The 14971-nt window shown below is 43.3% G+C and overlaps 1 protein-coding gene across 2 annotated transcripts in view; it reads right to left on the reverse strand.

Annotated features, from left to right (window-relative positions):
- The window catches only part of ABCB10 (ATP binding cassette subfamily B member 10), a 33911-nt gene extending 31224 nt beyond the window's left edge, over positions 1-2687 (reverse strand). Inside the window, exon 1 of one of the 2 annotated variants that reach the window (XM_070364905.1) lies at positions 2121-2685. In XM_070364905.1, the coding sequence (XP_070221006.1) occupies positions 2121-2604 (484 nt within the window). In that variant the 5' untranslated portion in view covers positions 2605-2685. Of the gene's footprint in view, positions 1-2120 lie in introns of both variants that reach the window. The other variant, XM_070364906.1, reaches the window with a different exon arrangement.
- Positions 2688-14971: the final 12284 nt, after the last annotated feature.

A 14971-nucleotide genomic window follows, 5' to 3' on the forward strand; every position in this document is an offset into this window, starting at 1 on the left:
AGTTACAAATTAATGGTGATCCCCCTCAACGTTCTCTCAATCTTACAAATGTCAACATTCAGAGTGGCTGCAACATAGTATATAGACAATAGTATATTGTCTTTTGAGGCAACCCTATGTCCTTATAAGGAGCTTTCATCTTGTTAAATACAATATGTATATATTTTGTTGTGAAAGTGAAAGTCACTTAGTCCTATCTGACTCTTTGTGACCCCATGGACTATACAGTCCAAGGAATTCTCCAGGCCAGAGTACTGGAGTGGGTAGCCTTTCCCTTCTCCAGGGGATCTTCCCATCCCAGGGATCAAACTGGGGTCTCCTGCATTGCAGGCAGATTATTTGTTTGAAAGGTGGGAAAAAATTAGTGTACCAATCCAAGACTTACTCCCTCAAATTATACATTCACACTTATTCAAGGCAGCAAATCTAACTAGCTCCCCTTCTTAAAATAAAAGGAGGTACAGCTCTTGCTTCCTTAAAGGCTGTCTTCTGAGCAGGCTAACAGACAGGACATGTAGGAACAGGCACAAAGGTACAGGGAGCGTGACCACGCGCAGAGGCAGGGTTGGGCCACCTATCATGGCCAGAATGCGTGGGCGCCACAGAGCCTGAGCCTGATACCTAAAAACTTCCTTGACATCTAAAATTTCAGAAACAAAACTGGATTTCCTACACTTATTTTTAATTACATATGAAGATGATGAACACACCCTGCAGTGCTCAGGGTTTCTAAACTCAGGTTTCCACCTGGGCCTGGTCGGACCATCACTTATTCCTTCTTTGAAGGCACTCTGTGCCCTATTCGGTGCCACACACACGCTAAGGACTAGACACAGAAAGATGAAGCAGACACAGCTCTTTTCCCAAGAAGCTCATAGTCCAATGAGAACTTCTAGTCTCAAGTTTTTCTTTTAAAAGAGAAACAAGGAAAAAAATTTTCCATCAAAAATACACACACAACCAAGTGACAACATTATTCTCTTTATACCTCCGTAATACCAAGAACCCACTAAGCCGTAAAAGTCAGTGGGAGGTAAAATGTTCCCACTCTGTTGCCCTCCTCTACCACACCAGCGTGCCCTATATCACAGATCACTCTCTAGGACTATCCTTCCTAAAGCAACAGATTTGTAACAAAAAATGTGGGATTCTCAACTGCTTCAAGTCTAAGAACATTACAAGCCCTCTTTCCCAACCCTCATCAAACCTGCAGTTTTATCTCTAGTCATATGATCTTTTCATTAATGCCTCTCCCCTACTAAACTGCAAGCCCCAGCAGGAGCAAGAACCAGGTTTTCTTCTGCTCAACAATGAAACCCAAGGGCCTAGCACACAAGACTCAATATTTATTAAAAGAAATGAAGATTTGGAGAAACCTCAAAACCGTTTAGATCTTACAAGGACTTTGCATTTAAACATTTCTCCATTTACGGCTAAAAATGAGACTATACAAAATCTGAATTTTGTTTCTAAAAATATTCATTTTTACTTTCTAAAATTACTCAGTTAAGACTTAGTTGGGTTGTGATCTGCAGTTTCTCAACCCTTCTCGAGTTTACCGATCACTGACCATAGCCAGTGCTGACTCTTCTGAAGAGCTTAGTAACTTCCTGCCTACCACTCAGTGAGGCAAAAACGGGACAAACCTGACAGGTTTACATCGTTTTGCTTCACGGAGTAAAAATAATGTTGGCTGCTTAAGAAATTAATCTGAAGCAAATAATGCGTATGTGTTTTTTTTTAGTGCAAGGGCATATTACAAAATAAGTTCACTAGAGTCTACGATTAATTTTACAAAGACAGGGTAAAAACAAACAACCAAACAACCCAGGTCACTTGAGAACACTGGCAAAGTCAAAGCGAAAGACTTGACCACTGTAACAAGGAGATGCCGCTCCACTTGCATAATATGCTACACCTTGTCCGCGCACCTGCGGATCCACACCGCTACAGCAGGCGCGCTCCGTCCGTACCCCCAGGGAGGACGCCCAGATAAAAGCACCCTGTCCTCTTCACCGATTCCAATGGCCCCAGGCCCCCTGCCGCCCCCTCAGTGCCCCTCTCGCCGGCCCCGGACCTCGCACGGGAAAGGTCGCCGGTGACCGAGAGGAGGGCCCTACCTGCCAGCCTCCGGCGCTCGGGCTGCGCCAGGCTCAGGAGCTTCTGCGCCTCCGAGCGCCTGGCCGCCGCGGGCCGCAGCAACGGGCCGTGACCGGGAGTCGCCGCGGCCGCAGGCAAGGCCGGCCCGCGCCGCCAAGCCTCTCCCGCGGCCCGCGCGACCAAGGTCGAGCAGCCAGGGAGCGCTGAGCGCGGGAGCCTGGAGGCGACGGGCCCGGCTAGCGCCCAGCACCTAGACAGCCCGGGGTGCCGCGACCAGAGCGCCAGGAGCCGCGCCAGGCCCGCGCCGCCCGCGGGGCCGCCGGGACCCCCGCCCGCCCACCGCCGCGGGGCTCGCGCGGCCCAGCCACCCGCGAGCAGCGCCGGCTCCACGCCCCCAGGCCTCGCAAACGCCGGGTGCGTCGACAGCGTCCTGGTCTCGGGGGAGCGGGCGGCTGCGCCGCGCCTCAGGAGCAGTCGCAGCGGCCAAGCCGGGGGACCGCGCATGGCGCCGCGTCCGACCGTGCGCCTCGGTCCGCCGCCCCCTCCGTTCGCCGCCGCTCGCCCGCCCGGTTAGCCGCCCCCGCGCCCGCCCCATCCCCGCCCGCGCGGCCCCGCCCCGGGGCGCCGAGTCCGGCCCCGACCACCCCGGGGGCCCGCGACCGTCGGCAGCGCCCCCAACCGGGCGGCACAGAGCCAGCGCGCCGCCGGCCCCGCGGTGGAGGAAGCGGAAGAAAGCGCGATGTGCCGCCGCGCTTGCGCACTGCCCCGCAGGGCGCATTTCGCGCCCCTGGACCGCTCGGAAGAAGCTGGGAGCGGCGCGCACCTCTGGTCACGCGGGCGCGTGGGAGAGCGCAGGAGCGATCACACGTACCCGGCTTCTGACCGCAGAGGGCTACTGGTGTTCGCGGGCTTGGCGGAGGGTGAAACTCGGGTAGCTCTGAGAGGAGAGGGGTCATCTCATAAGGTGGACAGACGTGCACTGAGCAGAGGTGGCCCGGGTGCGCCGGCTGACTGCTCCCGGTAAGACCAGGCAGAACGCGGTGTGTAATACCCGGGTGCGGAAAGCCCAGATTAGGGTCAAAACCCACCGGGACGCAGGGACTTCACGCCCTGACATCCGTACTCTAGGGCCTGGTCCTTATCTAAGAATAATGTTTTAGGAAATGTGGGTAGCTTTTTGTTGACCTGTCAGTATTTTAAAGGCTGGGACTCGGATGAGGCCAGTGAAAGTGAAATATTGCCTCAGTTGCAATATTTATGGCTTCGGGGGGAAAAAAAAGGTTAATAATCAAGATAAATATATTTTAGTTCAAATTTTTAAAAAATCAAAATTAATGCAAAAGTCCATAATGAACAATGTATCAAAATTTCAAATGAAGGATCTGTCCCCGCACTTGGGCCAGCCCACCTCTCTCTCCCACGTTGATCTCAGCCCTCAGAGTTTTGTTTACAAAATAAAGCAATTAGCAGCTTTGTTTGCAATTTTTCAAAAATTTTTTTTCTTTAGAATACCATTTATCTTGATTATGGAGCTATTTAGAGTTTCCCTAAATTTTGCCCCCAGGAGAGTGCCTCACTTACCTCTACCTGGGGCCCTGGTAGGTCAGGAATGTAGGACTTCTGAGGTGAAGTACCCATAATGGAGAGGTAATGTAGGATTAAATCCCACCCTAAATCCTGTGAAGACAACAGGAATCCTCTAAATTCCATCCTCTAAATTCCAACCTCTTGAACCTAGAGGGGCATGGAGTCCATAGTTCACCACTCCACCCCCACCGCCTCTCCCTGGCCTCTACCTTCTAGAATGCAAGGTGTAATATGACTGAAGCTTACGCTGCTGATTTATAAGTAAGCAAGTCCTCCTGAGACTTTGTTAGATGACTTCTGAAAGCAAGGGAGATATAGTGCCCCATACCCCACATCAAGTCAAATAATGACGTCCCAGTGGGAGAAAAAGTGACAATTTTAATTCAAGTCTAATCTTCCTCCTCTTTTCTCTTTTCTACTTTCCAGAAAACTGTTGATGCTGCTGTCTGGGAAAGGGTTTTTTCTTTCTGCCTTCTCCAGAATGAAGTCCAACATTTTCAGCCAGCACTCTCTAGGGTCTGGAGTCAAAAAAGAAAATACCTGAAGTGTAGCTCATGAAGATACCATAACTCTCTGTGTTGCCTGCACTTCTAACAATCAGTCAGATGATAATCTGAAAATTATCCCTGACAAAATTGTCATGCTTGAAAAAAAAACCCACCCACCTATCATGATATATGAGGAAGATTTTTTTTATTTACTAACATAGAATCTAGAGAAAACACCCATGGTTCTTTTAAAAAAAACCCAGTGGGGGAAAGAAGCAGGGAATAAATATTGGCTAAAGGATCCTCTGGACTTATATGATCATCACACCAAAAAAAGGAAAAAAAAGTGTTCAGTTCAGTCCCTCAGTCGTGTCTGACTCTTTGCAACCCCATGGACTGCAGCATGCCATGCCTCCCTGTCCATCACCAACTCCCGGAGTTTACTCACACTCATGTCCATTGAGGCAGTGATGCCATCCAACCATCTCATCCTGTCATCCCCTTCTCCTGCCTTCAATCTTTCCCAGCATCAGGGTCTTTTCCAAGGAGTCAGTTCTTTGCATCAGATGGCCAAAGTATTAGAGTTTCAGCTTCAACATCAGTCCTTCCAATGAACATTCAGGACTGATTTCCTTTAGGACGGACTGGTTGGATCTCCTTGCAGTCCAAGGGACTCTCAAGAGTCTTCTCCAACACCACAGTTCAAAAGCATCAATTCTTTGGTGCTCAACTTTCCTTATAGTCCAACTCTCACATCCATACATGACTACTGGAAAAAATTATAGCCTTGACTAGAGGGACCTTTGTTGGCAAAGTAATGTCTCTGCTTTTTAATATGCTGTCTAAGTTGGTCATAACTTTCCTTCCAAGGAGTAAGTGTCTTTTAATTTCATGGCTGCAGTCACCATCTGCAATGTTTTTGGAGCCCCCCAAAAATAAAGTCTGCCACTGTTCCACTGTTTCCCCATCTATTTGCCATGCAGTGATGGGACTGGATGCCATGATCTTCGTTTTCTGAATGTTGAGCTTTAAGCCAACTTTTTCACTCTACTCTTTCACTTTCATCAAGAGGCCCTTTAGTTCTTTACTTTCTGCCATGAGGGTCGTGTCATCTGCATATCTTAGGTTATTGATATTTCTCCCAGCAATCTTGATTCCAGCTTGTGCTTCTTCCAGCCCAGCATTTCTCATTATGTACTCTGCATATAAGTTAAATAAGCAGGGTGACAATATACAGCCTTGATGCGTTCCTTTCCTGATTTGGAACCAGTTTGTTGTTCCATGTCCAGTTCTAACGGTTGCTTCTTGACCTGCATGCAGATTTTTCGGGAGGCAGGTCAGATGATCTGGTATTCCCATCTCTTTAAGAAGTTTCCACAGTTTATTGTGATCCATGCAGGCAAACGCTTTGGCATAGTCAATAAAGCAGAAGTAGATGTTTTTCTGGAACTCTGTTGTTTTTTCAATGATCGAACAGATGTTGGCAATTTGATCTCTGGTTCCTCTGCCTTTTCTAAATCCAGCCTGAACACCTGGAACTTCACCGTTCATGTACTGTTGAAGCCTGACTTGGAGAATTTTGAACATTGCTAGCATGTGAGATGAGTGCAATTGTGCAGTAGTTTGAGCATTCTTTGGCATTCCCCTTCTTTGGGATTGGAATGAAAACTGACCTTTTCCAGTCCTGTGGCCACTGCTGAGTTTTCCAAATTTGCTGGCATATTGAGTGCAGCACTTTCACAGCATCATCTTTTAGGATGTGAAATAGCTCAACTGGAATTCCATTACCTCCACTAGCTTTGTTCATAGTGATGCTTCCTAAGGCCCACTTGACTTCACATTCCAGGATGTCTGACTCTAGGTGAATAATCACACCGTGGTTATCTGGGTCATGAAGATCTTTATTGTACAGTTCTGTGTATTCTTGCCACCTCTTCTTAATATCTTCTTCTGGTTAGGAAGAAATGGTTAGGTCCCTACCATTTCTGTCCTTTATTGTGCCCATCTTTGCATGAAACGTTCCCTCGGTATCTCTTATTTTCTTGAAGAGATCTCTAGTCTTTCCCATTCTGTTGTTTTCCTCTATTTCTTTGCATTGATCGCTGAGAAAGGCTCTCTAATCTCTCCTTGCTTTTCTTTGGAACTCTGCATTCAAATGGGTATATCTTCCCCTTTCTCTTTTGCTTTCACTTCTCTTCTTTTCTCAGCTATTTGTAAGGCCTCCTCAGACAACCATTTTGCCTTTTTCCATTTCTTTTTCTTGGGGATGGTCTTTATCCCTGCCTCCTGTATGATGTCACGAACCTCCATCCATAGTTCTTCAGGCACTCTGTCTATCAGATCTAATCCCTAGAATCTATTTCTCACTTCCATTGTATAATTGTAAGGGATTTGATTTAGGTCATACTTGAATGGTCTAGTGATTTGCCGACTCTAAATACACACACACACACACACACACACATATCCAATATACTGGTTTGGCCAAAATGTTTGGGTTTTTCAGTAAGATATTACAGGAAACCTGAATAAATGTTTTTGTCAATCCACTATATTATATATATATATATATTATATATATATATATATATAATAATGCATTTCCCATTTTAAAATAAGGATATGCCTTCCCTGGTGGTCTAGTGGTTAAGAGTCTGCCTGCAAATCCTGGGGACGTGGGTTTGATCATTGGTTTTGGAAGAATCCACATGCCTCAGAGCAACCAGTCCCAGGCGCCACAACTACTGAGCCCTTGTGCTGCAACTGCTGAGCCTGTGCACTCTAGAGTCCACGGGCCGCAATAAGAGAAGCCTACAACACAACTAGAGAAAGCCCAACCAGAGCACTAAGACCTAGCGCAGCCAAAGTAAATTAAAAATGACAGTAGCGTTTCATTACCTTTTCAGAAGTTACCATAAAATCCCTTGGCCACTGAAAAAGGCAAGAAATGTTCTAAAATGTGTTCGGGAAAAAAGAAAACAAACCACTTAGATGTGAGTGGATTAATAGTACAAAATTCCTCAGGAAAACAGGGAAAGGCTGCACATTAATTCTGAGAAAACAAGCGAAAGTTCAAATGCTACCCACAGTGAGACAGAGGACTCTTGGTGGAGAGGTAACTGAACCAAGTAGCAAAATCTGGCCTTTGATGAATAGACTCTTAATAGATTAGGTGGCCAACAGGTGTCAGATTCAAAAAGGACGTCCTTTGGTCGAAACTTGAGATCAGTTGAGATTACTTCAGGGATAGCTCTACCTGTGGGTTCTTGTCTTTTTAAAAAGGCGGCAAGGTGGACAGCAGGAGGCACAATAGCCCAGGAAGTGGACAAAAGTATCCCCCAGCCGACAGTCTGATCTGTAATCTGATTGCAGGGGCGGGGGAGGGGGTGGTCATTTCACCTTTCTTAGTTCATTTCTTTTTTTCTTCAGCTTGCAGCTCATCCTGTCAGGGACAGGGTGGCAGGGTGATGACTGAAGGAGGAGCATGCAGTTCAGTGAATCACAAACGAGGAAAGGGGTAGGATCCACCAGGGGCAGAAATGCTTTGTAAGTTCCTCTGAAATCTAAACTTTTGGTAACTCTTCCGCACTGTGTGCTTACAGCCAATGCCCATGTGGCTCAGGTAGGCTGAATGCTATGGATAAAGAAGGGGTCAAAATCTTTGACTTTCATCTTCTCTCACCTTCTACCAAAATAATCTAGTGAAAGGTTGTTATGGATTAAATTGTGTCCCTTCATAAAAGGTATGTTTAAATCCTAAACCCCAGGACTTCAGAATGGGACCTTACTTGGAAATGGAGTTATTGCAGATGTAAGATGAGGTCATATTGGATTAGGAGTGGTGTATCCTTATAAGAAGATGGCCCTGCAAAGACAGAGACCCACAAGGAAGATGCCCTGTGATGACAAAGCAGATATGGCAGTTACACGCCGGCACGCCAGGGAATGCCAGAGATGGCCACCAAGCCACTAGAAGCTGCCGAGAGGCAAGGAGGGACTCTTTCACAAGTATCAGAGGGAGCATAGCTCTTAAAAAGCCTGATTTCAGACTTCTAGCCTCCAGAACCATGGGACAGTAAATCTGTTTTAAACTATCCAGTTGTTGTTGTTGTTTTGTATTAAGGTAGCTCTAGGAACGGAGAAGGCAATGGCAACCCACTCCAGTACTCTTGCCTGGAAAGTCCCATGGATGGAGGAGCCTGGTGGGCTGCAGTCCATGGGGTCACGAAGAGTTAGACATGACTGAGCGACTTCACTTTCACTTTTCACTTTCATGCATTGGAGATGGAAATTACAATCCACTCCAGTGTTCTTGCCTGGAGAATCCCAGGGACGGGGGAGCCTGGTGGGCTTCCGTCTATGGGGTCGCACAGAATCGGACATGACTGAAGTGACTTAGCAGCAGCAGCATTATGTATATTAAAAACTTAAATGTATGTGTCCTTTAACCCTGAAATATCTCCCCTATGACCTCAAAAGTGGACTTTCTTTTCTAGAGAAGTTTTAGGTTCACAGCAAAATTGAGTGGCAAGTACAAACGTTTCCCATGTACCACCTTTGTCCACATACATTCCCAACCTCCCCTACCACCACATTCCCACCAGATGGGACATTTGTTACAAAGGATGAATCTGCACTGACACATCATTATAATCCAAAGCCCATAGTTTACATTAGAGTTCATTCTTGGTGTTATACATCCTGTGAGTTTGACAAATGTATAGTGACATGTATCCACTGTTATAGTATCATGGAGAGTATTTTCATCGCCCTAAAAATCCTCTACTCTTTGCCTATTCATCCCTCTCTCTCTGTAGCTTCCAACAACCACTAATCTTTTTACTGTCTTCATAATTTTGCCTTTCCCAGAACACAATACAGCTGAAATCATGTAGTATGTAGCCTTTCAGATTAGCTTCTTTCACTTATAACATGCATTTAAGTTTCATTCATGTCTTTTCATGGCTTGATAGTTCATTTATATTTATTATTGACTAACTCTATTGCCTGTTTGTACCACAGTTTATTTATCCACTCACCTAGTGAAAGATATCTTGGTTGCCTCCCAATTTTGCCAATTATAAATAAAGCTGCTGTAGACATCTGTGGGCAGGTTTTTGTATGCATATAGTTTTCTACTTCTTGGAGTAAACATAAAGGAGAACAATTGTTGGATCATAAGAGTATGTTTAGTTTTGTAAGAAACCATCCAACTGCCTGCCAAAGTGTTTGTACATTCTGCGTTCCCACCAACAATGAATGAGAGTTCCTGTTGCTCCACACCCTCATCAGCGTTTGCTGTTTCAGTGTTTTGGATTTTAGCCTTTCTAATAGGTGTGTCACTTAGAATAATAATGTGTACAAAAACATTTATTACAGTATTGTTTACAATAGCAAGGCTGTACATTTTGGTCCAGCATCAGGACATTAATTAAATGAATTAAATTGAGGTACATTCAGGCAATGGAAGACCATGTAGAGACAGCTCTGCATGGACCAGTTTGGACCCATACCCTAAGATATACGATGAAAACAGCAAGGTGCAGAACTGCATGTGTAGTATAGTATATCTCTGTAAAAAATAAAATATAAATACACTGACAGCTACTTATACTCACATTCACAGAATATGTTAGGAAGGATACACAAGAAGCAGTGATTCCTTCTGGGGAGAAGTGAATGGTATATAAGGGTAAGTGTCCTTCTGTAACTTGGATTTTTCACCATTATTCAAAAATCAAAGAAAACAATTAAAGATAATCTATGTAGAGATAAAGGAAAAAGAGAATTTTTAAGATACTAAGGAGTACCTAAAAGAAAAATGTGGAGGAGTTCCTGGTGGTCTACTGGTTAGGATTCAGGGCTTTCATTGCTGTGGCCCAGGTTTAATCCCTGGATGGGAAACAGATTCTGAAAGCTGGGCAGCATGGCAAAATAAAAAAAGAACAAAAGAAAAGAAAATGTGGCAAGTTGTTTCCAAATTTTTAAAGAGTAATTAATTCTCGTATCAAATCATAGAAAAAGATAGGTTTCTTAATTCAATTTATGGAATTCATTAGCCATTATGAATAGCAGCTTTATTCATAACTGCTGTTAAAGATATCCACAAAATCAAAACACAGACAAATGGAAAATTTCTTAACAGCAAATCAAATCCAGTACAATGTTAAAAGACTTAAGAAAATATTATTAGTATTAAACTAACACAATAAAAATAGAACTGCCACTTTGTACAACACACACCTGATTTAAAAAATACTATATCAAACCAGCATGTGTTGGCAATTTTTCTCTGGTTCCTCTGCCTTTTCTAAATCCAGCTTGTACATCTGGAAGTTCTCGGTTCACGTACTACTGAAGCCTAGGTTAAAGGATTTTGAGCATAATCTTGTTAGCATGTGAAGTGAGTGCAACTGTATGGTAATTTGAACATTCTTTGGCATTGTCTTTCTTTGGGATTGGAATGAAAACTGACCTTTTCCAGTGCTGTGGCCACTGCTGAGTTTCCCAAACTTGCTGGCATGAGTGCAGTACTTTAATAACATCGTCTTTTAGGATTTGAAATAACTCAGCTGGAATTCCGTCACCTCTACTAGCTTTGTTCGTAGTAATGCTTCCTAAGGCCCGCTTTAGTTCACACTCCAAGGATGTCTGGCTCTAGGTGAGTGATCACACCATTGTGGTTATCTGGGTCATTAGAGCTTTTTTGTACAGTTCTTCTGTGTATTCTTGCCACCTTTTCTTAATATCTTCTGCTTCTGTTAGGTTCTTGCAATTTTTGTCTTTTATCATGTCTATCTTTCCCTTGGTATCTCCAATTTTCTTAAAGAGATCTCTAGTCTTTCCTATTCTATTGTTTTCCTCTAGTTCTTTGCATTATTCACTTAAGAAGGCTTTCTTATCTCCCCTTGCTGTTCTCTGGAACTCTGCATTCAGTTGGGTATATCATTCCCTTTCTCCTTTGCCTTTTGCGTCTCTTTTTTTCTCAGCTATTTGTAAGGCCTCCTCAGACAACCACTTTGTCTTCTTGCATTTGCTTTTCTTGGGGATGGTTTTGGTCGCCACCTCTTGTACAGTGTTACAAACCTCTGTCTATAGTTCTTCAGGCACTCTGTCATTCAATGGATCTAGTCTGTTGAATCTATTGAACATTCAAAAAGCAAAGGTCATGGCATCCTGTCCTATCACTTCATGGCAAATAGATGGAGAAAAAGTGGAAATAGTGTCACATTTCGTTTTCTTAGGTTCCAAAATCACTGCAGATGGTGACTGCAGCCATGAAATTAAAAGATGCTTGCTGCTTAGAAGAAAACCTATGACCAACCTAGACAGTTCATTAAAAATCAGAGACATCACTTTGCCAACAAAGGTCTGTATAGTCAAAGCTGTGGTTTTTCCAGTAGTGATGGATGTGAGAATTGGACCATAAAGAAGGTAAAGCACTGAAGAATTGATACTTTCAAACTGTGGTGTTCGAGAAGACTCTTGAGAGTCCCCTGGACTGCAAGGAGATCCAACCAGTCAATCCTAAAGGAAATCAGTCCTGAGTATTCATTGGAAGGACTGATGCTGAAGCTGAAGCTCCAATACTTTGGCCACTTAATGCAAAGAGCCAACTCATTGGAAAAGACCCTGATGCTGGGAAGGATTAAGGGCAAAAGGAGAAGGGGACGACAGAGGATTAGATGGTTAGATGACATCACTGACTCAATGGACATGAGTTTGAGCGAACTCAGGGAGAGAGTAAAGGACAGGGAAGCCTGATGTGCTGCAGTTCACAGGGTCTCAAAGAGTTGGATGTGACTTAGTGACTAAGCAACAACAACAGCATGTCGAATCATCAGCTTCAGTTATGCTTAGTAGTGAAATACTAGAGGTATTTCTTATCTAAAACAGAAGGAAGACAAAGATGCTGGTCATTCCTGCTATTGTTACATGTGTGCTGGAGGTCCCAGCCATCGGAAGAGATAGCAATCAATGAGGTGTCATTATCAGCAAAAAAAAGATAAAATATCATTATATGCAAATGATAGTTGTGTCTCCTTCAAAAACTAAGGGAGTCAAGTGAAAAAATAGTAAAAGAATTCTACAAGGTAGTTGAATCCAAAATTGACAAAAACAATAGTGTTCCTTTATGAAGGTAAAGAATACACTGCAAAAAATAGCTTAAGAATTGCAATAAAAATATAAAACACCTAGGAGTCAAAAGCAACAGGCAAGACAATTGTGAAGATAATAAAATTTTACTGAGAGGAAAACAAGAAGATACAAATGAAATAGGAAATAAAAATTTTCCTGAAGTAAAGACTGAATGATGATATGATTATAATGTAATTAGTCTCTTGATAAGTACCAGATCCTGTGGTGAGTCCACCTTCCAGTGCAGGGAACTGGGGTTCAATCCCTGGTTGGGGAACTAAGACCACACATGCCACGGGGCAACTAAACCCATGCATTGCAACACTGATCCAGAACAACGAAAAATGAAAGTAAACAAGTGGAAAAAAACTCTGATCACCAACTGTCTTTTTTTAAAAAAAGTCAACCTAAGATCACAAGAGAAAGGAGAACCTAAGGATGAAACTAAGTTTTTAAAAGAGAGACAGTGTTCTAGTGGATCAAACACTGACTACAAGGCAAGAAACTAAAAGTGAGCTGGACCAAGGTAATTGGCTCAAAAAGGGAAAAGGAGAAGAGGGGAAGAAAGTTTAAAAGGAAAGGAAAAGTGTTCTTTGAAGATTTGGTGGTACAGAGAAAAAAAGAGAGAAGGAAATTTGGTATTATAAGAACTGAAATCAAAGGTCATACAATTTTTTTCTCTTCCTTTCCTAAAGAAAGTCATTCATTAAAGAAATTGAACTTTGTTACACTGACAAGAGAGGGCAGTCCTGAGCTATGATCTTGTGATATAACCCTAAACCACCATTCATGGAATGGAGAATTTTCATCAACACAAAATTATTTTAAGTAGGAAACAGATAAGGAAAATAAATTCATTTCAACTGATAAAAATTGAAAGTGAAATTGTTAGTTGCTCAGTCATGTCTGATTCTGTGAACCTGTGAACTATATAGCCTGCCAGGCTCTTCTGTCCATGGAATTCTCTAGGCAAGAATACTGGAGTGGGTTGCCCTTCCCTTCTCCAGAGGATCTTCTGGACCCAGGGATCAAACCCGGGTCTCTCGCATTGCAGGCAGATTCTTTACTGTCTGAGCCATCAGGGAAGCCCTCCTTCCCCCCTAAATGAGCACAAAGCATAAGAAAATTATAATACAACAAAGAAAAGCAAATGAATTATCTCCAAATAAGCATTTGGGATATGAAGAAAATATTGAATAAGAGATTAATGAACTAAGAACAAAATACACAAAAAGTAGGAAATGAGTTGATTGAACTCAAAGCTCATCTCAAATTAAAGAAAAAATGCCAAAGTGCCCAAGCCCAAGGGAGAATAGTTTAAATTTTAAAAATCTGATGAGAAGTATTAAAAGTCAGAAAAACCTCAAAGGATAAAAATGAGAAAAAGAAGTATAAAGGGCCAGAGAATAAATGGCTGAAATGGAAGGTAGGTAATAAAGGTCCAAAATTTCTATAATTAGAGAAGCATATCAAAACAATAGACCAGAACTAATATTTCAACCTATAATCCAAGAAAAATTCCAAAATAAAAATAACTTGAATCTACTATATAAAGAACCCACGTGGAAGCTCCCTGCTGACCTCACGGTTAGGTTTCTAGGCCTTCACTATTGTGGCTCATGTTCAATCCCTAGGCGGGTAACGGAGATCCTGCAGGCTATGATGCAGCCAAAAAGAGAAACAAATAAAATACTAATCTCCATCATTCTTTATAAGAAAGAACCCACAACTATTTGAGAAAATTGACACAGAATGGTCAATTCTGAGACCTAGTATAGTAAATTATACCTTAAAGAAAAAGTTCTCAGAGCCTCCAGGCAAAAATGTTAAATAACTTGCAAGGGCAGGACAATTAGACAGCCATCGGACTTCAGACTTCTCCCAAGTAACACACAAGGCAGGCAATCGTGGAACAGCACTGAACAAAATGTGAACGAAGATTTCAGTCCGTGCTAGTTGCCTCCAGCTGTTATAGTCAATTACCAAACTTGATGGCTTAGAACACTGGACATTTTTTCTCTCAGAGTGCTGGAGGCCAGAAATCTGAAATCAAGGTGATGACAGCATTGGCTTCTTCTGGTGGCCCTGAGGGACAATCTGTTCCAGCTTCCTTCCTGGTTTCCAGCAGATGCCAGCAGCTCTCCATATTCTTGGCTTGTAGCTGCATGACTCCAATCTCTGTCTCTGGCTTCACAAAGCCTTTCCCTCTGTGTCTCTGTGTTTAAAATCTCACTCTCTTTTTTCTAGAAGGACATCAGTCATTGCATTTCAGGTTCATACTAAACCCAGGATACTCTGATCCCAAGACTGCAGATATTTATTTATTTATTTCAAAAGGGCTTCCCAGGTGGCGCTAGTGGTAAAGAACCCACCTGCCAATGCAGGAGACATAAGATCATGCGTTCGATCCCTGGGTTGGGAAGATCCCCTGAAGGAGGGCATGGCAACCCATTCCAGTATTCTTGTGTGGAGAATCCCATGGACAGAGGACCCTGTTGGGCTACAGTCCATAGGGTTGCAAAGAGTCAGACATGACGGAAGTGACTGAGTATGCACACATGCATATTTGCAAAAATCCATTTTCCAAATAAGGTGATGTACAGGTATCAGAGGTTAGTACTTGAACATCTTTTTTTGTGGGACACCATTCAACCCAC

Source organism: Bos mutus, chromosome 28, assembly GCF_027580195.1.
Source record: "Bos mutus isolate GX-2022 chromosome 28, NWIPB_WYAK_1.1, whole genome shotgun sequence".
NCBI lineage: Eukaryota > Metazoa > Chordata > Mammalia > Artiodactyla > Bovidae > Bos > Bos mutus.